This window comes from Vipera berus, assembly GCF_964194415.1.
Source record: "Vipera berus genome assembly, chromosome: 3".
Taxonomy (NCBI): Eukaryota; Metazoa; Chordata; class Lepidosauria; order Squamata; family Viperidae; genus Vipera; species Vipera berus.
In genome coordinates, this window is record NC_138204.1 from 121,536,554 (window position 1) to 121,563,812 (window position 27,259).

The window sequence follows — 27,259 nt, forward strand, 5'->3', positions numbered from 1 at the left end:
CGGCTTGAATCTGCTTGTATTTGTTTGAACTTAACCAGAAACGGCTCGTAATGGCTGGAGGAACTGCGGAGGGAGTGAATGCTCCAGCCTGGAATATTTGGAAAGGCTGGGGGAACCGGATGAACTGCAGCTTAAGCGACTGTTGCCGGAGGAGCCATGGCTTGAAACGCCCCAGTTTTGGGGCAGCGTTTGCTTGTTCCGGGTAGAAAAAACGTTGTCGACCCCGGCATCTTTTGCGGGGAGGGGTGAGGTGGGGTGGGGTGGGGTGGAGGAAGCAGTTTGCGAAGCAGCCGAAATGGGGGTGTCAAGCCCTACGGGGACCAGGGGAGCACTTCCAACAATGCCCGCGCAGCACCGAAGGCCCATTGGCGCCCGCACCCCCCAACTGTTCGGCGGGCGAACGCCAGACCCGCTGCCGCACTTACAGCTGATCGGCGGCCGGAGGAGATTGCGAGCGGCTGCGGAGGTTCCGCGCCGGCACAAACAGCTAATCGGCGGCTGAAGGAGACTGCGAGCGGCTGCAGAGGTTCCGCGGCCACATCAACAGCTGATCGGCGGCCGGAGGAGATTGTGGACGGGCGCAGAGGGTCCGCGTCAGCACAGACAGCTGATCGGCGGCTGAAGGAGACTGCGAGCGGCTGCGGAGGTTCCGCGCCGGCACAAACAGCTAAGGGGCAGCCGGGGACGTCTACCGGTGGTCACGCAGCGCGATCAACTGAGCGGCAGCTAGAAACAGCCGCCGACGGTCGCACGGGCCTCACGGGACTTTTCGGGTCCGATGGCGGCTTGGAGAGTGTGGGTGGCTGCTTCGCAGACCTGGCGGTTGTAGCGGCATGCAAGGTCTGCGAAGCAGCCACCCACTCTCCAAGCCGCCATCGGACCCGAAAAGTCCCGTGAGGCCCGTGCGACCGTCGGCGGCTGTTTCTAGCTGCCGCTCAGTTGATCGCGCTGCGTGACCACTGGTAGACGTCCCCGGCTGCCCCTTAGCTGTTTGTGCCGGCGCGGAACCTCCGCAGCCGCTCGCAATCTCCTTCAGCCGCCGATCAGCTGTCTGTGCTGACGCGGACCCTCTGCGCCCGTCCACAATCTCCTCCGGCCGCCGATCAGCTGTAAGTGCGGCAGCGGGTCTGGCGTTCGCCCGCCGAACAGTTGGGGGGTGCGGGTGCCAATGGGCCTTCGGTGCTGCGCGGGCATTGTTGGAAGTGCTCCCCTGGTCCCCGTAGGGCTTGACACCCCCATTTCGGCTGCTTCGCAAACTGCTTCCTCCACCCCACCCCACCCCACCTCACCCCTCCCCGCAAAAGATGCCGGGGTCGACAGCGTTTTTTCTACCCGGAACAAGCAAACACGCAGGCAACCCTGCACTATTCAGCTCAGTGAAGTCACGCTTGAAACGGCTTGAAATGCCCGATCAGCTGATTTTCGGGGCGGAAAGCATGCGGTGTTGTTGTGGTTTTTTTTCCTCCCCCCGAAAGTGAACGGCAGCTTTCCGTACTAGTGTATTTGTACTGCCGCGAGTGACAACTGACAAAGCTTGCCGGTGTGATCTTGATTTTGGAACTGATGAAGTCTGTTAACTAATTGATTGGCACTCCGGTCGCTCATCGCCGTGAAACTAGACCTTGTTTTTGGGGGTTTTTTTTTGTACTTTGGGCTGATCAAATGGAATAAATGGAATAAATAAAAACACTGGCATGTCAAGACACCAGCACAAAGACCAAGGTACAAGCAGCTCTCCTTCAGTCATTATTGAAACATTTGATCAGCCCAACTTCTTCTTCTTATTATTATTATTATTAAATCTGTTTTTTAACCAAGCGTGACTTCACTGAGCTGAATAGTGCAGGGTTGCCTGCGTGTTTGCTTGTTCCGGGTAGAAAAAACGCTGTCGACCCCGGCATCTTTTGCGGGGAGGGGTGAGGTGAGGTGGGGTGGGGTGGAGGAAGCAGTTTGCGAAGCAGCCGAAATGGGGGTATATAGAGGATGGGAGGTTCCCACCGAGAGAGCCAGCAGAGTTGTTGTCGAAGCGCGTCACACGCCTTTCCAACCACCAGAGAAGGGAGGAATAAGAAAGAAACACACACACACACACACACACCAGGAAATCGAGGAAGCTTGCGTAAGATCTGAAGGAGACACGATCGTGGGAAAGGCCGTGCCGTGGAAAAAAAAGAAAGGGTGGACTTGGGCTCGGCTGGTTTCGCAACGGGAAATGGGAAATCCCCGCAAAAGATGCCGGGGTCGACAGCGTTTTTTCTACCCGGAACAAGCAAACGCTGCCCCAAAACTGGGGCGTTTCAAGCCATGGCTCCTCCGGCAACAGTCGCTTAAGCTGCAGTTCATCCGGTTCCCCCAGCCTTTCCAAATATTCCAGGCTGGAGCATTCACTCCCTCCGCAGTTCCTCCAGCCATTACGAGCCGTTTCTGGTTAAGTTCAAACAAATACAAGCAGATTCAAGCCGTGGCTCTTTCCGCCCCGAAAATCAGCTGATCGGGCGTTTCAAGCCGCGGCGTTTCAAAACGGCCACAATCTCCCGGCAAGACCTCCTCTGCAGTTCCTCCAGCCATTACAAAGCAACTCTGGTCAAATTCAGGCCGTTTCGGTCTAATTCAGGCAGATGCAAACAGATTCAAGCCGTGGCTCTTCCACCCGAAAATCAGCTGATCGGGCGTTTCAAGACGCGGCGTTTCAAAACGGCTACAATCTCCCGGCCAGACCTCCAGCTGCCTCACCTGACAATCGGGGAGGGGAGGGGAGGGGGGGAGGAAGGAGGAAGAAACCAGCGCACCCTTCGCCCTTTTATTGTCGCAATCGAAGAGGCAGGAGAATGCGGGGTGGGGAGGGGAGAGAGAGAGAGAGAGAGAGAGTAGAAATCCCTATTTTCGGAGCCGAGAAGAGAAGCGCGGCTACAGCAGTCGCTAGAGTTCCCCCCAAGGGGGCGGAGAAAGAACTCTCGGAGCGTTTCTTTCGTAAATACGCGCGCAGGCACACACTCGCCCAGCCGCGCGCTTCGCCCAGCTTCTCACGGGGAGTTTGCAAGCCCTTCGTTTCTCTTCAGGGCCGTCAGAAGGGCGAGCAAGTCTCTGCCCTGCCCTGCCCTGCCGTGGGGGTGGGGAGCCAAGCGCGCTTGACGTTCCTGGAAACGAGAAGGGCCTGCGGAGACTGACACCAACCCGAGTGCCCAAGCGGGTCTTCTCAGCGTCAGGCAAAGTAGCTCACATGCAAAACAAGCTCGGCAGAGGAGCCGGAGCAGCTCCGCTGCTGGGGGCGTGTCTCGGCCGGGCCTTGCAGGATCTGGGCCGGGTGCCTCTGCTCGCCGCTCCGGCTCCTCTGCCGGGCTTGTTTCGCATGTGATTCCGGGCCAGGTGCTGCTGAGGGCGAGCAGAGGCGCCCGGGCCGGATCCTGCAAGGCCCCGGCCGAGACGCGACCCCAGCAGCGTCAGGCAAAGTAGCTCACATGCAAAACAAGCCCGGCAGAGGAGCCGGAGCAGCTCCGCTGCTGGGGGCGTGTCTCGGCCGGGCCTTGCAGGATCTGGGCCGGGTGCCTCTGCTCGCCGCTCCGGCTCCTCTGCCGGGCTTGTTTCGCATGTGATTCCGGGCCAGGTGCTGCTGAGGGCGAGCAGAGGCGCCCGGGCCGGATCCTGCAAGGCCCCGGCCGAGACGCGACCCCAGCAGCGTCAGGCAAAGTAGCTCACATGCAAAACAAGCCGGGCAGAGGAGCCGGAGCAGCTCCGCTGCTGGGGGCGTGTCTCGGCCGGGCCTTGCAGGATCTGGGCCGGGTGCCTCTGCTCGCCGCTCCGGCTCCTCTGCCGGGCTTGTTTCGCATGTGATTCCGGGCCAGGTGCTGCTGAGGGCGAGCAGAGGCGCCCGGGCCGGATCCTGCAAGGCCCCGGCCGAGACGCGACCCCAGCAGCGTCAGGCAAAGTAGCTCACATGCAAAACAAGCCGGGCAGAGGAGCCGGAGCAGCTCCGCTGCTGGGGGCGTGTCTCGGCCGGGCCTTGCAGGATCTGGGCCGGGTGCCTCTGCTCGCCGCTCCGGCTCCTCTGCCGGGCTTGTTTCGCATGTGATTCCGGGCCAGGTGCTGCTGAGGGCGAGCAGAGGCGCCCGGGCCGGATCCTGCAAGGCCCCGGCCGAGACGCGACCCCAGCAGCGTCAGGCAAAGTAGCTCACATGCGAAACAAGCCCGGCAGAGGAGCCGGAGCGGCGAGCAGAGGCACCCGGCCCAGATCCTGCAAGGCCCGGCCGAGACACGCCCCCAGCAGCGGAGCTGCTCCGGCTCCTCTGCCCGGCTTGTTTTGCATGTGAGCTACTTTGCCTGACGCTGCTGGGGTCGCGTCTCGGCCGGGGCCTTGCAGGATCCGGCCCGGGCGCCTCTGCTCGCCCTCAGCAGCACCTGGCCCGGAATCACATGCGAAACAAGCCCGGCAGAGGAGCCGGAGCGGCGAGCAGAGGCACCCGGCCCAGATCCTGCAAGGCCCGGCCAAGACACGCCCCCAGCAGCGTCAGGCAAAGTAGCTCACATGCAAAACAAGCCCGGCAGAGGAGCCGGAGCAGCTCCGCTGCTGGGGGCGTGTCTCGGCCGGGCCTTGCAGGATCTGGGCCGGGTGCCTCTGCTCGCCGCTCCGGCTCCTCTGCCGGGCTTGTTTCGCATGTGATTCCGGGCCAGGTGCTGCTGAGGGCGAGCAGAGGCGCCCGGGCGACCCCAGCAGCGTCAGGCAAAGTAGCTCGGCCACGCGCAAGTCCTCGGTAAGTTCTTTTTTTTTGTTGACTGGAGTATAAGCCGAAGTGGATTTTTTCAGCCCAAAAAGTGGGCTGAAAAATTCGGCTTATACTCAAGTATATACGGTATTTACTTTTCTGTACTACTTCAGAAGGTAGTAGAAGATGCATCAGTTTGAATACTCCTTGGTGAGCAGCTTCCTATTTAACACAAAATAAGTGCATTAAATAAAAACTTGGGAGCATCCTTAAATCTTTTCAAGAGACAGAAGACTTTAACACCAAAGAACTCTGAATTCAGTATTTTCTATATTTGCAACCTGAAGTAATATAACACTTTTTCTGATGATTTGCATTGAGTTTCATCAATTTGGGGGCCTCTAGATGTCTTGACCTACAATTTCCATAATCTCCAAGCATCATGTCCATTAATTATGTAAACTGAATAATACGGATTATAGTCTTAAGACATTTGTAGGACAGGGTGACAAAGGCGGATATAGACAATTTCTTAAGAATGAAAATGAGAATTTGCAGGGGCAGCATGTAAGCAGTGGTAGCTTATCATCCATTGTGTGAATAGGGTCTCAACTTCAGGCACATGGGCTTTTATCAATCATAATGACTAATTTTGGGGCATAACATTACCTTTAACAGATCCTTTGCAAAATCTTTCCCATCATTTAGTCCATCCAGATTTGCTGTAAACTGTTGGCAGGACATCTTTTTCCCAATATTCTATAATGCAGAAGAGCAGATCACTGGACACCTTTTTTTTTTCAAAAAACCATAATGTTTTCAATACAATAATGAAATCTATGAATGCTCAGATAAATAAGGCAGATGCTTCCTATATAGCAATATTTCCCTAGAAATTGGGTCCAAAGTGCAGCCGAATGAAAAAGAAAGAAAAATAATAAGATTCATTTTATAAGCAGCCATGTTTTAAATGAATCAGGTTTGCGTGTGAACATGAAGTGAACTAACAGATTCTTCTCTGGATTCCATTCCTGAAAATTTCCCGAAGAAATGAGAAAGAGGATTGCTTACTGCAATCTCACTGGCCTCTTTCCTTAAAATCAGTTTGAAAAGCATGTTTCATCTAGTACTGTGTCACGGGACTCCAAAGTGCTTAACTGGTCAACTATCAAAATCAGAAGCTTACCTGTAGGTGGGGAGAGGGAATGACCTAAGCCAGGGGTAGGCAACCTCGGCTCTTTAATAATAATAATAATAATAATAATAATAATAATAATAATAATAATAATAATAATAATAATAATAATAATAATAATAATAATAATAATAATAATAATAATAATAATAATAATAATAATGGACTTCAATAGCTGACAGGAATTCTGGGAGTTGAAGTCCATGAGTCATAAAAGAGCCGAGGTTGCCTACCCCTGACCTAAGCCATTTCTAACAGTTGTGGTCCCTGAGGGGTCCTTGGTGCACTCTGAGCTTGCTTGTCTTCTTGCAAACATTTCATTATCCTAACTAGGTAACATCATCAGTGCTAGTAAGGAGTGCTGTTTGATGTCAATGTTTATATTCTGACAGCCAACAGCACTCCTTACTAACACTGATGATGTTACCTAGTTAGGATCATGAAATGTTTGCAAGAAGACAAGCAAGCTCAGAGAGCACCAAGGACCCCTCATTTCAACCCTGAGCTACAAATATTCTCCTTCGTTAGTTGTAGTCCCTGTTCACATATTATTGAGAGGTTCCTGTAACATATCTAGTATATTTCCTTATTCCAAATATGTCAAATACTTTACATTAGGGCTTCAAAAACATTCAGATCAGGGAATAACTTCAAACATACATGTATTAATAACTTGTATTAATAACTTCAAACATACTTCCCAAACATTCAGATCAGGGAATAACTTCAAACATACTTCCCAAATTAATTTAAGAAAAAGAAAAATCACCCAGTACAGCCTTCTAATGGCTTGGATGATTAGAATATTCCTATGTATGCACAGAAGCTAGATTTTTTTTCCATTGATGCAGAAATCTGAATTGTATTAATCTGACTTGGCAATTCAGTTGAAATATATAAATTGGGTCAATTTTCTAAATAATTCAAAGAATTGACTGGTGTTTTGAATTATCACACAACCATAATTCATAGATTAGTGCAGAATATAGGTATATCACTGGCATGGTATGTAAGGATACATCATTCAACATATGGGATTAAAAGCTGATGAAGTTGCTGGCAGTGATACTGGAACAATCATGGGAATCCTAATCTTAGGAGACAGTTGTGGCTTGTTAAATCTGAGCAAGTGTCACAGCTGACCTCCTGTAAACATTGCAAAACATGTTGAAATGGGGTGCAATGGAGGAAACTACAAGTAGTCCTCACTTAATGATGGTAATTAGGACCAGAATTTCCATCACTTAAATGAGGTGGTTGTAAAGTGTGATGTCACATGATCCCCATCCCTTAGCGATGGCAATTCTAGTAATTCTGGTTGCCATCAATATAAGCCAGGATGGCAGGTTCTTAAGCAAGGACTTCATGTGACTGGGCCATGTGCTATGGAGTACAAGATCCTATGGGGATGGGTGCTGCGGGCAGATACACACTATGGAATATCAGATCCAAAGATCTCACACTTGGTAGTAGGGCTCCTTGAGAGAAAAAGCAGCAGAAATTTATAGGAGTGACTTGAAACCTTCCCTGCTGGCTTTGACTTTGCTTGGGAAGCCAGCAAAGAAGGTTGCAAATGGCCATCATGTGACTGAGAAACTATAACCGTTGTGAATGCAAAATGGTTGCCAAGTGCCCAAATTGTGATCATGTGGCCATTGGGGTGCTGCAACAGCTGGAGCATCAAGGATCGGCCATAAGTACCACTGTTCAGCACTGTTGCAACAGTGAATGAGTTGGTCTAAATGAGTGGTTGTAACGCGAGAACTACCTATATTACAGTTTGTTGTGCTTATTCCTTAAGAACCATGCAGGATAACTATCTTACGCTGAAGCAATTGAAGGGGAAAATACAGGCTGAAAACAAGGAATATAGACCAGAATATGACTTTTTTTATGGTCATGAGAATATCCTAGGGTTTCAGGTATTGCACTTCGTCCCTTCTTTTCTTCATATGTGCTTATTACTTTACACAGCTATAGCAAAATGTATTTTATCATGCAGATAGTAAGGAAAATGTTCAATTGTTTCTTTTAATTGCCTGCCTGCTTTCTACGTTTCTGAAGAAATTTACAGATCTGTAAACTCCCAAATTGTTTCACCAGATGGCAGCACTGTCTTAACTGTGTCTGTGCTTGGAAGTGACGCAGGGTCAGTTCATAACTTAATGTGAGACCACCAGAGAATTTGAGGCCTGTAAGGTAGACTGCAAAATTGAAAAACATGCGGGAAGGCAGTAACGACACAGCACTTCTGTGTTGCTGCCAAGTAAACTGCATGGATTTGCAGGAGGTAAATTTGGCTAGTGGGCGTCTTTACCTTTTTTTATTTAAGTTCATATATAGGGTGATCTCAGCCAGGAATAGATACAAACTGTTGCATGTACAGAATGCTCCATCCATGGAATGTCTGTTTTCGGATGATCAATGCATGGAGTAAAATCTGCAAGTTCCATAGGGTTTGCTTCATCAGAAAAAGTGTGGCCAGCTTTGGGCAGAATCTGAAAAGCCTGATACGCAGCTGTGGAATTAGAAGCAATATTTGTAAAATTGCCTTACCTTGGAGATAACTGGTGTGTGTGTGTGGGTGTCCTTTCTCAACTTTTTAAAAGAATTTAGATGCACACAAAATCACTTGTTGCTTTAAGCAGCACATTTTTGCTCTTCCATATTGTAGCTTCTTGTGACCACATAGTGATACATCGCCAGATCACCATATTGGAAGAAGCTGTAAGTTGAAAAGAATGCCTGTGCTGTTTCACACAAGTGGGTGTGTACGCACAGGATCCTTTTGAAAGCAAAAAAAGACCCACCACTTAGTTACCTCCAAGGTAAGATACACTTTCCCCTTCTTCATGGCTCTTACAGAAATTTATTTTTTTTTTTAATTCCATTTATATCCCGCCCTTCTCCGAAGACTCAGGGCGGCTTACAAGCTTAGCAGTAGCCTTCATTCTATGTATATGCCTGCTTATTAGGGCTTTCACACACACCCCAAGCGGCATTATTACAAAGTCAGCTTATTGCCCCCAACAATCTGGGTCCTCATTTTACCTACCTCGGAAGGATGGAAGGCAGAGTCAACCTTGAGCCTGGTGGGATGCGAACCTGCACTAATTGCAGGCAGCTGGTGTTACTTAAGGAGGCATTAGCCCACTGCTCCACCAAGGCTCTTTCCTGTGAAAGAGAGGGAAATACCCATGGAAATCTCACAGGTATGTGGGGAAGGATTGAGTCTAACAAAAACAACATATGAAGAGATATGCTTTCATTTTTACAGCCACAGAACTGTAAAAACAATAACAGTTAACAGAAGAAAACAATGGGGAACTGTAAACAGTGTTGTATAAAGTCATTCCCACAATCAATTTCGGTTTTTACTTCTGGAAATTTGCTCACAAATGTTAGACTAAAGCTTTTATGAAAAGATGAAACATGGTAGGTTGGTGGCAGGATTTTGAATTCTTTATTTTTAAAATATGATTTTAACACAAATGTTCCTTACTTTGCTGTCTATTTGTTAAGAAATATGATGAAATTTACAGCACTGGCAACATCTTCAATGGGAACACCAATGTTAAAATTCAAGTAGGCAGTCCAAAGGTTTTTGAAAACTATGTTCACAAGGAATGGTGATGGTTCACAAACATTGCCACATGATCCCTCTTATTAAAGGCTGGCAATAAAGACTTGGAGCAAACCATGAAACTAACAGTGCCTCCACATGAAAGGCTTATTGTACAATAAGATTGTACAAAGCATTCAAACAAGGTGCCTTACAAAATGTAGAAACATGAACAAAGCATCCCTCCCTGAAACTTTATAGAGGTGCATAAGAGTAGCGGCTTTTGCAAGACTCGTACACCCTTGTGACAATCATTTCCAGGCATCTAGGAGTGAAATGGTTGTCAAACTGTGGCGAGGAAGTTTTCTCTGACATTCAATCAGAGCTGCTTTTTATGACTTAAATCAACAACTTGGTTTTCTGCACTCCAAAACAGGAGAGATTGGGACTTGCCCTTTTTTGATTATTATTTTTTAGGTATTCAAGGAATCCTATGATATCCCTACTCAGTTATCTTTTCCCCAGAGCGATATAGATCCAGATAAATATCCCTTTCTTCATAGGATTCAGTTTATAGTTCCAAGGTCCGTTTTGCCACCCTATTCTAAACTGTTCCAGTTTCTCCAAATCCTTTGTAAAGTATGGTGACCAGAACAGGCTAGCACTTGAGCAGGATTTGGTTAACTCTGGCTCACGTGAAGTTTGCAGACAGTAATAAGGTCTCTATTATGTTCTCTCGTTCTCTCTCGTTCTCTCGTTCTCTCTCTCTTTGTGTGTGTGTGTGTGTGTGTGTGTGTGTGTGTGTGTGTGTGTGTATGCACAGCTACGAGTCAGTTTTCTTGGCAAGATTTTGGAAGGGGCTTGCCATTGTGTCCTCCCTAAGACTGAGGGAGAGTCACTGGCCCAACACCACCTAGCTAGGTGGGATTAGAACTCAAGTTTTCCAGTTTCTAGCTTGGTACCTTAACCGCTACGTCAAACTAGTTAAGGTCGGCAATACTAAGTCAGGCATCCCAGTTACTTTAGGTGACAGGTCTAATTGGCATACATTTGTATGGAATCCTCACAGTAGTAAGCCGACAACTTTTAAAGTTGTTCTTTCTTTTCCTGCAAGGCTGAGTTACATTCTTACTCTACAGTGCTATTTTGCTTTCTGAAAATCCAAGGACCTCTTCCACAAGGATTTGAAAACTGTTTCTGGGTTCTGTTATTACTCCTATTTCCTGAGCTTGCTCCTAGTCTGATCCTTCCTTACAGAGACTTGTCTCTTCTCATTGTAATAAATATTTACTCCTTCTCATTTGAAACGCGGCCATTCACAGCTGCAATGATCTTCTTCTCCAAAGTCTGCTAGCAGTTTCCACTTGATGCAAGATACTGTATACTCAATTGTTTTCAAGCAGGAACCCAAGCATATGGTAGATCACGACTGCAGAAGCACATCACTTTCTCTTTTGGCTTAGGTATATTTGTTTTAGATTTCTCCAATATACAAATCTTCATTTGGGTGACCTTATTAGGTGCATCCGATTTCCACTCAAGTTTCAATACCCCAGGAATGGGTAAGATAATCCATGTAATGCAAGATGTAACACTTCATTCTCCTTTCTGTTGTAGAAGTATGTATAGCGCAAAACATTCAGTTTTAGGCTCAAAATATACAACAAAATAATGTCTACACTTCCATGCCCTGTAGTCAAATAAAAATGCAGTTTTATACCCTGAGATCTACAGAACCCCAAGGAGAGTCTTAAAAGACCTGGTTGTTTCTAAAGGCCCAGAACACGGTGCGGCTCCATTAGCATATTTTGATTATGATTAATTATTATGAGTCTTCCTATAACAGTCCCCACTTCCCTACCTTAATTATTGCTATACTTTTTAAAAATTTATATATTTAAACTCTTGCAAGCAGTTCAAAATCAGATATGACTGGGTGGCCATAGCAATCAAAATTCTATAAGCATATACATATCTATTTGCTTAAAGAGCCTGAGTCTGCCAGATCGGTCCTGGGCTGAGGGACTCAACCAAGCAGGCAGGCAACAAGCGCATCCACTGGATAAAGAGGCCTCCTAGAGAATGTATGCCTGATGCATCACTTCAACACCTGAAGTTCCCCTTGAATTCTATTTCTTAAAGTAATTGGTCAGGAAGAAATTCCATTACTGCGCACACTGAGGACTGGGCAACCGCAGAAGGTCATTCCGCTGAAATTGCTTTTGTTCTGTACCAGCCTGCTACCGGCCCTGCAGAAAAGGCAGGGACAACCCCTTTACAAACAGCAAGAGGCTGGAATAAAGCCTGCCAAATTTATTAACATAAAACAGACACCAACCACAAAACAGGAGCTATGAAACAGGAACTATCCAAGCGGTTGCCTTCAGCAAACCAGCCCTCCCACACATTCCCCTTAAATACAGTTCAGGGCGTGGCCTCTCTCTGCCTCCTTCTGAGGTGCCCCATTGCCTTCCTCTGTTTACTCCTGATTGACTGCCTCCTGCGTCGGGCATCCTTGAACAGGGCCAGCTGTGGGTCATCTTCATCCACGCTGTCAGGCTCACACAGCTGGGTCTCCACCAGGTGGGAGAGGCCTGGCTGAGTGCTCTGCGGAGCCTCAAAGCCATCATCAGCAAGCTCTTCAACACCCCCCTCCTCCTCCTCTGAGTCGTCCGACCCAACTGCCGAACCCACAGGCTGACCCTGAATCACAACAGCTTTGCTCTGTGACAGAGGAAGCACCATCTGTACAGCTTCATTTGCATGAGATTAGTGAATTAAATGTACAAAATGTCAAAAGAAAAAAACATAACAAAAGCTGAATCAAACACAAAACAACATTTGGGGGAGAGGGGGGCAAGCCAGAATCAGGCCTGAAAGAAAGCGGCCAATATTCTTTTCACTAGTATCTGCTGACACTGGATTAATAACACACAAGAGACCGACAATATAGGGGGGGGGGTTGTTATACATTTATAGTGCATTCTTTACATATTCTAATCAGAATTTTGGAAAATGACAGTAGGTTGTATAAGGAGAATAGGAGAATAGAAGAGAGCTGGAAGGGACCTTGGAGGTCTTCTAGTCCAGCCCTCTGCTCGAGCAGGAGAACCTGTACCCTTTCATACAAGTGACTGTCTGGTCTCTTCTTAAAAATCTCCAGTGATGGAGCACCCACGATTTCTGAAGGCAAGGTATTCCACTGGTTAATTGTCCTCACTGTCAGGAAGTTTCTCCATAATTCCAGGTTGCTTCTCTCTTTCATCAGTTTCCAACCATTGTTTCTTGTCCTGCCTTCTGGTGCTCTGGTGAAAAACGTGACCCCTTCTTTGTGGCAGCCCCTCAAATACTGGAATACTGCTATCATGCCGACCCTATTTCTTTTCTTTATACTAGCCAAACCCAAGTCCAGCAGCCTCTCTTCATGTTTTAGTCTCCAGGCCTTTGATCATTTTAGTTGCTCTTCTCTGAACTTTTTCCCAAGGTCTCAACATCTTTTTTGTAGTATGGTGACCAAAATTGGTTGCAGTATTCCAAGTGTGGTCTTACTAGGGTTTTATAAAGCAGTACTAATACTTCACGTGATCTTGATTCCATGACTCTGTTTATGCAACCCAGGATTGTATTAGCTTTTTTGGTGGCTGCTGCACACTGCTGGCTCATAGTCAAGTGATCGTTCACTAGGACTCCAAAGTCTCTCTCACAGTTGCTGTTTTTGAGCCAGGTCTCGCCTAATCTGTACTTAAACCTTTGGTTTTTCCTGCCTAAATGGAGGGTGCTCAGGCCTAGGAGAGGAACAGATTAAGGTAAGACAAAGTGGCTCTAGGTTGGAAAGCCATCTAACTACAGGGAGATACCATCTTTAGTTCAGGACAGGGATGCCTCCCCTCTGCAGAACTGGTTTGTACCTTGGGGATTCTGGACTAATATTTCCTGCCTGATGAGTAGACAGTAGCTGAGGCAAAAAAGGATCTTGGGTGCCAATTATGAGCCTTGCAGGAACAAGGATTTTACTCATAGATGCTCCTTTTTAGTTATCACCAGGTTGAATTACAGCAATCTGCTCAACAAGGGAATATCCTTGAAAAGCTTTTGGAAACCACAGCTGGTCCCAAATATATTTGAGTAGTAATGGAGATGCCATACTCACATGTGGCACTTCTATTTCAAGAGCTGCACTGTTTACCAGTATAGTACCAGTAAAGTACTGGTTGCTCCCTTTAAAGCTCTTCATGGTGCAGATCAATTATATTAAAAGCAAGATGTTAATTTTTTTGCAAAGTAATCTGGAATGCATACCTGGCAATTAAATAACAATAGATCATGTTAAAATATTTAGATTCTGGGCCATAGTTTCTCACAGCTCTACCACACAGAGCACATCAAAATTAGGTACAAAAATCAATAGTAGGAACATCACTTTCATTTGGCCAGGGTGGGGGTGGGGGACAGGATATTCTAGGAGTGCTGGCCCGTGGGCCGGAGCGTCACGGAGAAGCTGCACCCATCCCATTGCCGGCAATGGGAAAAAGTTCCAATACGTCGCGCGACATCACTTGACGTCGCCAGTTTGACATGTCTGGGCTAAGGCATTGTGACCATTTTATTCCTTTCCCCTTTTGGACAGGATTCAGTCTAAATTCTCAAGAATGTATATCTACATGAAGCCACTGGGTATGAATCATCTGCCAGTGTGGGATGAGGTACCATCAATATGCTGATGATGATGTTCAAGCTTAGATTTCCATCCCAGGTGATCCAACTGATGTTGCTGCCCTCTTGTGGTGCCTGGAGGCTGTGTGGGTCTGGTTGGGGTTAACAGACTTTCGGCTGAACCTGGTAAGACTGAATGGCTGGGGGGGGGATTTTAGTTCTGGAAGGGGTTGCACTAATAAAGAAGTAACATCCTGGTTCATGGTCCTTTCTTTAATAAATGAATATCTGCAGACACCTCAGAAGCATATATTTTGAGAAATGACACTCATTCACATCAGAATAGCCCCTTCCTCCTGCCTTAAAATTTGATTACAACATAATGCCACAAAAACTGGAATGTTATAATTGCTCCCTCTGGGGAAGGAGAGTATTTTAATGTTTGGTTCATTGCCTGTGATATTCCTATTTTAAAAAGTTTTGTACATGTTTATCATTTTTCCTGTTAATTGGTTCTGTTCTTATTGTTGATATTGCTAAACTCAATTATTTGTTTCTAATCTGAATATACAGAGATAGGAATTATTGGTTCATATAATATCAGTGGCTTATAACTCTTGGAAGTATTAGTAATTTCAATAAGTCGAAATGAGTTTAAAGAGCAAAGTTGAGAAAAATTATATGTTCCATACATTTCCTTTTTAAAAAAGTACACTTTAATAATAAACAAATTTATTTATAAAAAATGTTCTAGTGACTGAACTTACCACCTGAGAAAGGTTAAACAATACAGTAAAAGTAGAAGATCCAGGAGCAGGAGACAAAGAAAAGAGAAAAAAAACAAATAAACAAAAAGAAATTAATGTCAACATGTACTGCTGAATGGCTACAATTCAGAGAAGCCTTCCAAACTTACACCTTCATCATATCACCACAACCATCTCACTTACAAAGGAACTTAAATCTGGGACCTCAAAAGTTCTCTGCCAAATCTCCTCCAGGTAGAAAAGTTGTGAGATGTTGTCTGTGGTAACTTATGCCTAGTTCTCACAAATAGAACATGGCATGCTAAATCTATTTTGTGTTTGAGTAATTTTAGCTCAAACTAGAATTTCTGTTCACAACTAAGGTTTTTCTGTGAGAGTGGTCTCAGATCATCCACAGTTATTTGTTGATGCCCAATATGGAAATAACACTATTTATTCCCTTGTGTAACAGAGTGAAAAGCCTGTTTGGTGAGCTGGCAATCTTAGGTATTCTATAGGTTTAAAGTCATTATTCTTTCCCAAAGAAAGGCAGTGTCAGGTCTGCCAGGTTTGGCTTGGCACCTCACAGGCATCCTGCCATCAAGGGCTAGAGGGGTGGGGAAGAGGATGGATGGGCAATAAAGCTCTGTGTGTACATGATGGGAAATAGGGAGGGAGGAATGACAGGCGATACGGGCCAGAGCAGCTCAGAACCAGTTTATACCAGCCTCCAAGGCCAAGCATCCTGAGAAAGTATGTGGACTTCTGCAAAGCATCTCAGCATTCTCAAAACACCTCGGTGAGTTCCAATTGGCTGAAAATTGTACTAGTCATGGGGGCAGGGCTGGGACGAGGGGAAAGCTTTCTGTATCTTTTGAGTGCAGGAAACTCAGAGCTAGCCTGACTTTACTGCAGCCAACACCTATAGTAAAAGAACCCTTTGCTTTAACCAAATGGAGTCGAGGGTCTTTCTTTCCTCAGGGATCAGATTGGGGCAGGTCTGACAGGCAGGGAGTCGAGATTCAGGAATTTATGGGAATGATGCAGGTATTGTTTGAAGGTCCTCAGAGAAGCAGAGAATTTAGTAGCAGATTTCTGGATGGTGCTTGAAAACAAAAACCCAAATGCCCCAAATCCTGGGAGAATTGAACTTAGTAAGGTACATTTGGCATACGTATAAAATATAGAAAAAAGCCTGGGGAGAAAAGAGGAAATCCTCCATTTCTATCAGACTCTGAAGTAAGTCAGGCCTTACTTGCCTGGTCTTTTGAAGAGTTTAAAGACCTGGTTTTCCTGACTTGCTTGGGGCTGTTAGACAAACAATCAACTTTGGGGGTTGGCTAGTGTCCTAAAGAACCTTCCTGCTCCTCCCATTAAACTTTATTCCTGTTGTAACTGCCTTCTATTAAAACATATTTACAGGCTTTTATTTTAAATTGTACACTGCCCAGAGTTGCTCTGTGAGTGAAATGGGAGGTCTTTCTGGCTGATAAATAAGTAAATAAATAAACTGTAGGTTAATGTAGTATGCAGATCATACTCTCCTGTCAGATATCTTAACTTATTCACAGAGTAGTTAGAGTACTTTGGGATAATTAGGAAACCTAAAATGCTTTGTATCAAGGCTGCAGCTGTGGAGGTGGTCAATAGTATTAAGTACCTGGGGAGCAGATAACTAACAATCTGACTTGGTCTCTTCATACATTATCTTTAGTGAAGCGTGTAAACCATTTTCCATTTCCTGCATCGGATGAGGAGAGCACATCTTTCTCCTTCCGTCCTGACCACTTTTTACAGAGGCACAATGAAGAGCATTTTAACAAACTGCTTCACTGTTTGGTTTGGTGGTAGCAGAGCCTGAGATAGAAGGTCCATACAGAGAGTGGTAAGGACAGCTGAGAAGATTATAGGAAACTCGCATCCTGTTATTCAGGACACCGCTTATAAGCACTATGTGTTTAGAACTTAAAGCATTGTTAGAGAAGCCACACACCCACTTCAGTCTGTTTCTGTTGCTCCCCTCTGGGAGAAGGTTTTGAAGTATTTATAGCAGAACTACTAGATTCTGAAACAGCTTTGTTCCTTATGCCATCTGTCTTGTAAATTCGCAGGATTTTTTTCCCCCTGCCATGTATATGTATACACTTAAACTAGACTGGGATGTTTCTCTGTGTCATATACGTGTGTGTATGTGGATATATGCATATATATCCACATATATGAGAGCTGAATGCAACAAAATTTCATTTTACTATATGATGATTAGTGTAGATTTAAAGTGACAAAAAATTCTATTCTATTCTATTCTATTCTATTCTATTCTATTCTATTCTATTCTATTCTATTCTATTCTATTCTATTCTATTCTATTCTATTCTATTCTATTCTATTCTTCTCTCCAATCTTGGTGTTGCACTCCAAAATCATTTTGGTCTGGTAAACCTGGTTAACTGGTTTTTTGTTTTGCAATTTAAAAGCTTAGTTCTGAGGAAAGGGAATCTCCTGTAACGCCTCACCCAAGTTCCCTTGGGAGGAGCATTCAGAAGCAGAAGGTGGCAGGTTAATATAAAGGACTGCCATAAAGAAAAGGAGTCAACCTATTCTCCAAAGCACTAGAAGGCAGAAGAAGAAACTGTCAGGTCTGCCATTGCATTGCTTCAGCCCTGCTTCACTTCGATGGCATCCTGCCATAAAAGGGGAGAGGGAGAAGTAAGGGGATATATGGGAAGGGGATGACAGGATTACAGGGACCAGAGGTGCCAGCCTGGAAGAGACCCTGGCATATCCAAGGACACAGGCGTGAGAATGGACTGTGAACACCCACCAAAGAGATGCCAAACTTTACGACTGTTACCAAAACACCTAGTTTGAATACAATTGGAGAATTGTAAAAGGACATGGGCCACCCCTCCATGGAGAAGGGAGCATCGACCACCATCCCTAGTGAACAAAAGCAACTGGTGTTCTACCTATCCAAGTGTGTAATTACATGCAGAAACATGGGGTCGACCTGCTGAAGTAGAGTAGAATGAGGAATGTAACTATGGCTTTGGAAGGCAAAACAGCAGAGTGGATGGTGACCCTCCACAATGATCATGTGATGGAACTATGTAACTTTGACATGAGGAAATGGTTTGAAGACCCCCTAGCCAACTGAAAGGCCAGAATAAAGATCAAAATTATAAGGCAAGGCAGATGACCTGTGGCTGCCTAAATTCAAGAGTTTCAGAACCTGGCTTGTAGGCTAGCCAACTGGCCCCAAGATATGCTGATTGAGTGCTTCCAGAACAGCCTGAGCAACAAGATATTTTACACCTGTCTCTCCAGAGGTGTATCATGAACTCTCCAAAGTTGGTACGTCCTGGCTGATGAGGTGGAGATTGATCTGGGTAGATACCATGGCTGTGCAAATTGAGAGTGGAGATGATCCTTCCCTACAGAAAAGGAAGCCCCAAAACCAGGGAAGTGGGATCCAGGCTGACCCACCAGCTGTTTTTGCTGCAGCAAGGAGGGTAATAGAGCAGCTGACTGCCAAGTACCCCAACTGGCACCTAGTCCCACGCAAAGAGGAGGCAAAGGCTCCAGAAAATCTCAAGAGACAGATTTTAAATGAGTGGAGGTTGTTGAGTTCACCCCACCACCCAGCAATGGTGAGGGAACTTCAGCCAAACACCCCAACTCTGTGGCAGAGAGCGACAATGGGACAGATGATGACCCCCTGGTAAGTCGCCTGTGATCCTCATGACAATACCAATAGAACTAGTGGTACCTTCTTTGGGGCACATGGAAAATCTGATTGCATTACTGGACTTGGGCTACACCAGGTATCTGGTCAGGCCTAGCACAGTGGGGAAACTGGGGATGCGGCTCGAGGAACTAAAGGTCCTGTGGCATTCTGCCAGCTAGATGGCTCAGTAGCAGCCCCCCTCCGCAACGTTCATCGTAGAGCTGGTAGATGAAAATAGGGCCCCACGAAGAAACCATCAACTTGATCATAGCACCAGACATAATAGACCCATAGTACTGGGCTTGGCATGGCTACTGAACTGGAACACCTCTGTAAATTGGAGGAGGTGAATGTTAAAAAACCATCGGAGAACAGTTGAGGGAGGGCTAAGAGAGAAATAAGCCTTGCAACGCCATATGTCATCCATTAGGAAAGTGAAAGGAGAAAGTGATGCAGTGGCGCGTGAACAGAGGTGGATCCTCGAATCCCCAAAGTACTGGGACTTGCAAGAAGTTTTCAGTGAGAAGGACTCAGACGTACTTCTTTCCCACCATCCCACAAACTGCTCCATAGAGATAATCCTTTATAGAGAAGAACCTGGCCTGTGTTCTGTTCCATCCTATGACTGGCCCTGTTTGAATGTCAGGGAGAACCCCTTTTTATAATCAACAGGCTGGAAAAAAACCAACCAAATTTATTTCCAAAGAGTTCAAACAAAAGTGAAACGAAAAGTTCAAGCAAGACTTAAACCAAAAGTTCAAATAAAAGTTAAACAGGAATAACAGACCAGGACTCTAGCAGATCTTCAAACGGTTGCCTTCAGCAACCAGCACCTCCCACACCTTTCCCTTTTATCAGCAGTCCCAAGGCGTGGCTTCTCATTGCCTTCTCCCGAGTTGCCTCATTGCCTTCCTCTGTTCTGCTCTGCTAGATTGGCTCCTGCTCCTAGCGTCCCTGAACCGAGCCAGCTGTGGATCGTCTTCTTCCAATCCCTCATGCTCACACGGTTGAGTCTAAACAAGATGGGAGGGGCCAGGCTGAGAGTCCTGCAGTGCATCAGAACCTCTCTCTGACACCAAAGGCTCTCCAAACCCCTCCTCCTCCTCTTCAGAATCATCCGACCCAACTGCCAACCACAGGCTGATGCTGAATCACAACAGCATGGGGTTTTATTCAGCCAGCTAAGTCACATATGGCAGCACCATATTTCAGGAAGAAAAGGATGGATTACTGTGGGCTAAATGCTATTTGCGTTGAAAATGTCTAACCCCTGCTGCTGCTGCTGAAAGACTTGCTTGCCCATCTAGCCAAGGAGAAAATCTTCACCAAATTAGATCTAAGAGAGGTGTATTATTGGCTGCATATTAAAGAAGGAGATAAGTGGAAAACAGCCTTCAACTGCCCTTTAGGATGTTTTCAGTTCCAAGTGCTGCCCTTTGGGCTGCAAGGAGCACCTGCAGTTTTCATGCAATTCATTGACAAAGTCCTACGTGAATATTTAAATAAAGGAGTCCTAGTTTACCTGGTGATATTTTGATTTACACTGAGACTATGACAGAGCACGTGAAATTGATTAGAGCAGAACTGAGAAAACTGTGGCTCCGAGCTATACGCAAAACTCTCCCAGTGTGAGTTCCACACAAAAAAATTGATTATTTGGGCTACTCTATTTCCCATAAGGAAGGGACGCGGTGGCTCAGTGGGTTAGGACGCTGAGCTTGTCGATCAGAAGGTCGGCAGTTTGGCGGGTCGAATCCCGAGTGCCGCGTAGCAGAGTGAGCGCCTGTTACTCGTCCCAGCTTCTGCCAACCTAGCAGTTCGAAAGCACGTAAAAATGCAAGTAGAAAAATAGGGACCACTACGGTGGGAAGGTAACAGCGTTCCGTGCGCCTTTGGCGTCTAGTCATGCCGGCCACATGACCACGGAGACGTCCTCGGACAAGCGCTGGCTCTTCGGCTTTGAAACGGAGATGAGCACCGGCCCCTAGAGTCGGAAACGACTAGCACGCATGTGCGGGGGAACCTTTACCTTTACCTTTTTTATTTCCCATAAGAGGGTAAAGATGGACCCCCAAAAGGTGAGTGCAGTACTGGAATCGGAACCTCACATACCTGTAAGCTCCAAAGCTTCCTGGGATTTGCCAATTTCTATTGGCAATTCTTCAATCAGAATAGAGCTGGAAGGGACCTTGGAGGTCTTCTAGCCAATCCCCTGCTCAAGCAGGAGACCCTATAACATTTCAGACAACTTACTGTCCAATCTCTTCCTTAAAATCTCCAGTGAAGAAGCACCCACAATTTTTCACTGCAAGCTGTTCCGCTGGTCAATTGTCCTCACTATTAGGAAGTTTCTCCTTAATTCTAGATTGCTTCTCTCTTTGAGTAGTTTCCATCCATTGTTTCTTGTCCTGCCCTCTGGTACTTTGGAAAATAAGTTGACCCCCTCCTCTTTGTGGCGGCCCCTCAAATACTGGAATACTGCTATCATGTCCCCGCCTAGTCCTTCTTTTCAACAGACTAGCCAAACCCAAATCCTTCAATCGTTCTTCGTAAGTTTTACTCTCCAGGTCTTTAATCATCTTAGTTGCTCTTCTTTACACTTTTTCCAAAATCTCAACATCTTATGCCTCTGTTTATACAACCAAGGATTGTATTAGGTTTTTTGTACTGCACACTGCTGGCTCATATTTACATGATCGTCCCTCTCACAGTTACTGTTTTTGAGCCAGGTTTCACTTAATCTGTACTTGTGCCTTTAGTTTTTCCTGCCTAAGTGTAGAACCTTGCTTTTCTCCACATTAAATTTCATTTTGTTGGATAGGGCCCATTGTTCAAGTCTGTCTAGATCCTTTTGGATTCTCAGCTTGTCTTCTGGGCTGTTGGCTATTTTTGCCGGCTTAGTATCATCCGTAAATTTCATGAGTTTTCCTTCTATTCCCTCATCTAAGTCATTTATGAAGTGATTGAAGAGTCCTGGGCCCAAGACAGAACCTTGTGTTACCCCACTGCTTACTTCCCTCTATGTAGATGTAGTACCATTAAGGACTATTCATTGAATATGGTTTTTAGTCAGTTACAAATCCATCTGGTGGTGATGCTGTCTATCCCACATTTTTCTAGCTTTGCAAGAAGTAGATTATGGCCTACTTTGCTGAAGTCTAAGTATAGCATGTCCACAGCATTTCACTGGTCTACTAATTTAGTCACTTTGTCAAACAATGAAATAAAATTGGTTCGGCATGATCTGTTTTTAACAAACTCATTCTGGCTATTAGTTATAACTTTATTTGCTTCTACATGTTGGCAGATCTATTTTTTGATTATTTTTTCCAGTATCTTCCCAGGTATTGATGTTAGGCTGATTGGTCTGCAGTTTCCTGGGTCTGTTTTCTTTTTCCTTTTTTGAAGATGGAAACTACATCAGCTCTTTCCAATGCTCTAGTAGTTCTCCCAGTGCTCCAGGATTTTTGAAAGGTATGGTACAATGAGTCTGAGATAATATCTGCCAGCTCCTTCAAAACTCTGGGATGTAATCTGCCAGATCCCAGTGACTTATATTTATCAAGATTAGATAGGTGTTCTCCAACCTTTTTCTTGCTTATTTTAATTTTTATTTCTAGTCTGTCTTTAACGGTTAGGGGTCTGGTAGGTTGGGATATAGGTTGTTTTTTGCACGCGGACTGATGCAAAGAATGAGTTAAGCAGTTCTGCTTTATCTCTGCTGCCTATTATTTCCTTGTCATCTTCTCTCTTTAATGGATTGACTGTTTCCTTGAACTTGTTCTTGTTATTTATATGCTGAAAGAAACTTTTTAAAAAATTATCTTTCACTTTTGTTGCAAGTCTTTGTTCAATCTGAGCCTTTGCTTTCCTGACTTCATCTTTGCAGATTTGGGCTATCTGCTGATGTTCTGCCTTCGTTATGTGTCCCTCTTTCCATTTTTTGTACTTGTCCTTTTTGTCTTTCCCTCTATCAGAGAGATCTTTGTGCAACCATACTGGTTTCTTCTTGGATTTCTTGCTTTTCTTCTTAAGTGGTATTGTACTGGATTAGGCTCTTATGATCATATTTTTCAGAGTTTCCCATGCTTCTTGTTTTTCATTTTAGGATTTTTATCCATGGAATCTTTCTTAGGCTTTCTCTGAGTTTGTTAAAATTCATCCCATCATTTGCACTACCTATCACTAACCTTCTAAGACTAAGAGAGAGGGAAAACCCAAGCTGAGCCAGCCTCTTAAATGGACAGGAAACACGGTGATCTGGGTGGTAATTAACCTGTTTTAGAAACAGATGCACTTCATGCTATGTCCCCAAATCCCCTTTGCACGCACGCTGGCCAAGCTCTTTGTGCAACCTGTATATAGATTCCATAGTACCCCACAGAGGATCATCTCAGATTGCAGATTCAATTCACCTCTCAATTTTGGCAAGAATTCCTAAGGATGCTGGGCACCATGCAAGGATTTAGTTCCTCCCATTATCTCCAGACGAATGGAGGCTATGAATGCACAAATGGCATCCTGGAGCAAGGTGCTATGTTAACTACCAACAAGACAGTTGGGCTGACAACCTTCCATTCATGGAGGTAGCATACAACAACACAGTCCACAGCAGCATTGGTTTTACACTGTTCTTTACACCAGGTCAAGACTTCATGGTCATACCAGAACTGCAGCAAATCAATCCCCAAAATATATCATTAACAGACTGGATCGATAAACTACAAAGCATCTTGCCAGTAGTTTGCAAAGCACTGGAAGAAACACGTGAAACATACAAAAAATAAGCTAATAACAAATGACCCAAACCAAAAGACTTTAACGCTGGAGACAAAGTCTACTTATTTACCAAATACCTCCAATCAAGATAACCCTCAAAGAAATTTGGACAAAATACATTGGACCTTTCCCTATAATTAAAATTATCAACCCTGTGACAGTGCAATTGGAATTACCAAAAACCCTCAGATGCATTCACCTAGTTTTCCACTGCAGCCTATTGAAACTGGCAATTACTTCCCACTTACACCTAGCAAAGAAACCACCTCCAACCCGTCCTTACTGAGGGAGAACAACATTCTGAAGTCAAAAAGATCTTAGATTCACATAAACATAGAGGAAAAATACAATACTTGTTATCATGGAAGGATTTCCCCCTTCTGAAACTGAATGGGTTGATGCTCAACGCGTTTGAGCCCCAAGACTCCTCTGCAAATTTCACAATAAATATCCTGACAAATCCCACTGAAACCGTTGTAAACTCTAACCATTTCTGTTGTTTGTTTGTTTTCTGTTTCAGGAATAAACCACTTTTTCAAGGGGTCAGAAGGTCAGGTCTGTCATCGCATTGCTTTAGTCCTGCTTCACTTTGATGGCATCCTGTCATAAAAGGGGGTAGGATAAGGGGATAGAGGGAGGGGGGATGACAGGGACCAGAAGTGCTAGCCCAGAACAGCTTGGCAGATCCAGACCCAAGCATGAGAACAGAATGTAAACACCCACCACAGAGGCCCTAAAGCTTAGGACTATTACTAAAACACCTAGTTTGAATACCATTGGACAATTGTGAATGGGAGAAGGGAAATGCACTGGGTTTATGTGGGAATATTCAGATCTGGCTTTCCTTATGCTGTAACCACTTGGCTTTAGTAAAAGTGCACCTTTCAATACAAATGGAATCAAGGGTCTTTCTTTCCTAAATGTTCAAGCTCAGATAGGCCTGACAGAAGCAATGTATGGAAGCTAATCAAGGAGAGAACCAACCTAGAATTAAGGAGAAATTTCCTGACAATGAGAACAATTAACTGGTGGAATGGCTTGCCTCCAGAAGTTGTGGGTGCTCCATCTGTCTAATGTCTATATATTTTTACCCATATGGTATGGCTGTTGTATTATTATTTATTATTCTTTACTCCCCCCTTTTATTGGTGATGATGATGATGGTGATGGTGATGATGATGATGATGATGAAGAATAATCTGTTGGTTTGCATGTTCACCGAGTGCTTCTGTGCCGGAGACAAATTCCTTGTGTGTCAAATCACACATGGCCAAATAAAGTTCAATTGAATTCAACACTGGGGGATTTTAAGAGATTGGGCAGCCATTTGTCTGGAATGGTATAGGGCAGAGTTCTTCAACCTTTCTGGCTTTGTGGACTGGTGTGGGGGAGAGGGGATAGTTCCATGTGAGTGGTGAGCAAGCGCACGCAGCTCCACTACTGAATGAAATTGGTTGTTCTGAGCCAAAGTATCTCACATATTTCATCATATTTATTTCTATAAAATGAGGAAGGTGGCAGAGACTTGGACAGATATCAGAGAAAACCTTTATTTATTTAAATGTATTTATTATTAAAATTATATACTGCCCAACTACCATTGATTCCATGTGGTTCACTAAGCAGAAACAGAGAAAAATAACAATAAAACAATGCAATAGTAAAGAACGAAAAATGGCAAAAGTGGGCAACAATAAGGACAGATCCACAATAGTCAGAATTTCCATCGACCACTTTAACCAAAGATCTGGGCAAAGAGGCAGGAGGAAGATTGAAAGGGACCAAGTCGTCTGGGGGGAAAAAGGAAAACTTAAGCCAATAAGAAAAGATGGAAATCCAGGCAGAAATGTACATTTTAAGTAGGTCATATTCACAGCAAAGGACCACATTTGAAATGCAAGGAGGTGCTTCAAAACTGATTCTTACAAACGTGGACTCTTTCCAAATGAAGAAATGACCTGTAGGGCCCAACAGATCTCCAAAAAGGAGCTGGGATTACATTTGCATTGTTTTTATTATATAGATGTGCTATATTACAATTACTTATCTTGCACTATTTTAATGGTCATACTTTTTTTTAAAAAAACTTGATTACTGAAAGCAAAATGGATGGGAGGACTGTATTCTTGTAAAGAGTTTTAATGAAGCGAAGCTTTAAATTTGATTGATTGAGCTGTAAAAAATTATGCCACATATATAAGAGAAAGAGATGCAAATTAGGAGATTTAATGCCACTGATCTACAAGGCCACTGGTTTATTTTTTAAGTGTGGACTGTTTTTTTTTAATTAAAGTAACTGTTTTTCAGTGTACTCAACAAATTTCAGCCCTCATCTAACAAAGGCACATAATTTAAGTTCTCCTTTTTTAATATACCAATTTAACAAACTGAATGTTACAAAAAAAAATCAGGAATAAGAGTGAGTATCATCGGAGTATCCCTGTCAGCCTGCCTGCCTGCCCTTTGCAGATTCAAGGGTAAGGATGAGAATGGGAAGCCTCCAAGAAGCAGCTCACTTTTATTACCACGCTTAAAGTAGCTTTCTCCCTGCATGGACCAGAGTCATTTTATTAAATTCCAACTATCTTGTCATCAAATTTCAGTGATACTATCTTGGGAACTGGATTTTACCTATTCCTATACTAATGCAAAACCAAAATGTTCCATGAATAATTTCACATATACACAGTGGTGGGTTTCAAATAATTTAACAATTGGTTCTCTGCCTCGCCTTCCCTCCACCTTGGTCGGGGTGGGCTGCTTGGAGGGTAGGCTAGGGTGGGGGCAGGAGGTCCCAGCAGGGGTGGGTAGGAGCTCTCAGTTTCAGAACTGCTGGAGGTCCCAGCTTGGGGGGGGGGCTGCAGGAGTCTCAGACTGGGGTGGGTGCAGGAGGGTGGGGGTCAGCAGGTCCTGGCTGGGGGAAGTAAAGGGGGTCTGGCTATGGGGGCAGGAGGGCTGGGACGCCTCCATGGAGGAAAGACTCCCCCACCGGCTGAGCCTCTCATCCACACTGCGGTCACATAGGATTGTGTAGAAGGGGTGCCAAGGGGGCTGGAGGGGGGGTGGCCGGTAGGGGGAGATCAGAGCTGCCACCATCTCCCTTTCACAGTGCAGCCCCATCTGTCAGGTCCACCATCATTGGCTTGGCGTCACACTGGTGTTCTGCCATCAAAGGACTGGGAGGGGAGGCATGGGGGAGGGGACAAATGGGCAGCAATAAACCTGTATGCATTTTTGTGGGAATTTGGGAGGTGGGATAACAGCTGAAGAAAAGCAGATCACTGCAGGATTGATTCGTGCCAAGGCATCTTCAAGGCTGCTTGCCCTGAGTATCGAAAGTTACCAGCCCAAACACCTCAGCAATCCCAAAACATCCAAGCACCATCACATAGGCTAGGATTGGACTGGTTGGGGGAGAGGGATGGGATTGAAAGACATAGTTTGATTTTGTTGTGCAGGGCACTCAAATTCCGCCTGACTTTAGTACAACCAGCATCTCTTAGTAAAAGTACTTTCACTTCAAACAAATGGAGTCAAGGGTTTTTCTTGCCTAAGGGATCAGACTGGGGTAGGTCTGACAGAGTCATTGTTATTAGATTTAACACAAATGGAATTATTTACAATAATAAATAAATAACTTGAATTATTTACAATATATGAAGTTCTGGGTTTTTTATATGTTAAGTTCTAGATCTGTAGTTATATCAATTGTGGTAGGATAACATCAGACCTCTCCCCCAAATTGTTACACATTTTGACGTTGTATTCTGAAAGATTATTATATCTCAGTCTCTTCTCAGTAGGGCAATATTTTATTAGGTTAATTTGGAGTCACAAATTCATTAAGCATCATAAGTAAAGCAGGGAATGAAAAATGGGTTGTTGTTCAAACCTCAA

General features: G+C 45.0%; 1 protein-coding gene across 1 annotated transcript in view; it reads right to left on the bottom strand.

Moving 5' to 3' along the window:
• PSD2 (pleckstrin and Sec7 domain containing 2) overlaps nucleotides 1-27,259 on the bottom strand; it is a gene marked incomplete at both ends in the record, with an annotated part of 82,979 nt that overhangs the window by 28,869 nt on the left and 26,851 nt on the right. Inside the window, one exon of the mRNA XM_081325569.1 lies at nucleotides 5,370-5,459. Coding sequence (XP_081181695.1) covers nucleotides 5,370-5,459 — 90 coding nt within the window. The remainder of the gene's footprint in view (nucleotides 1-5,369; nucleotides 5,460-27,259) is intronic.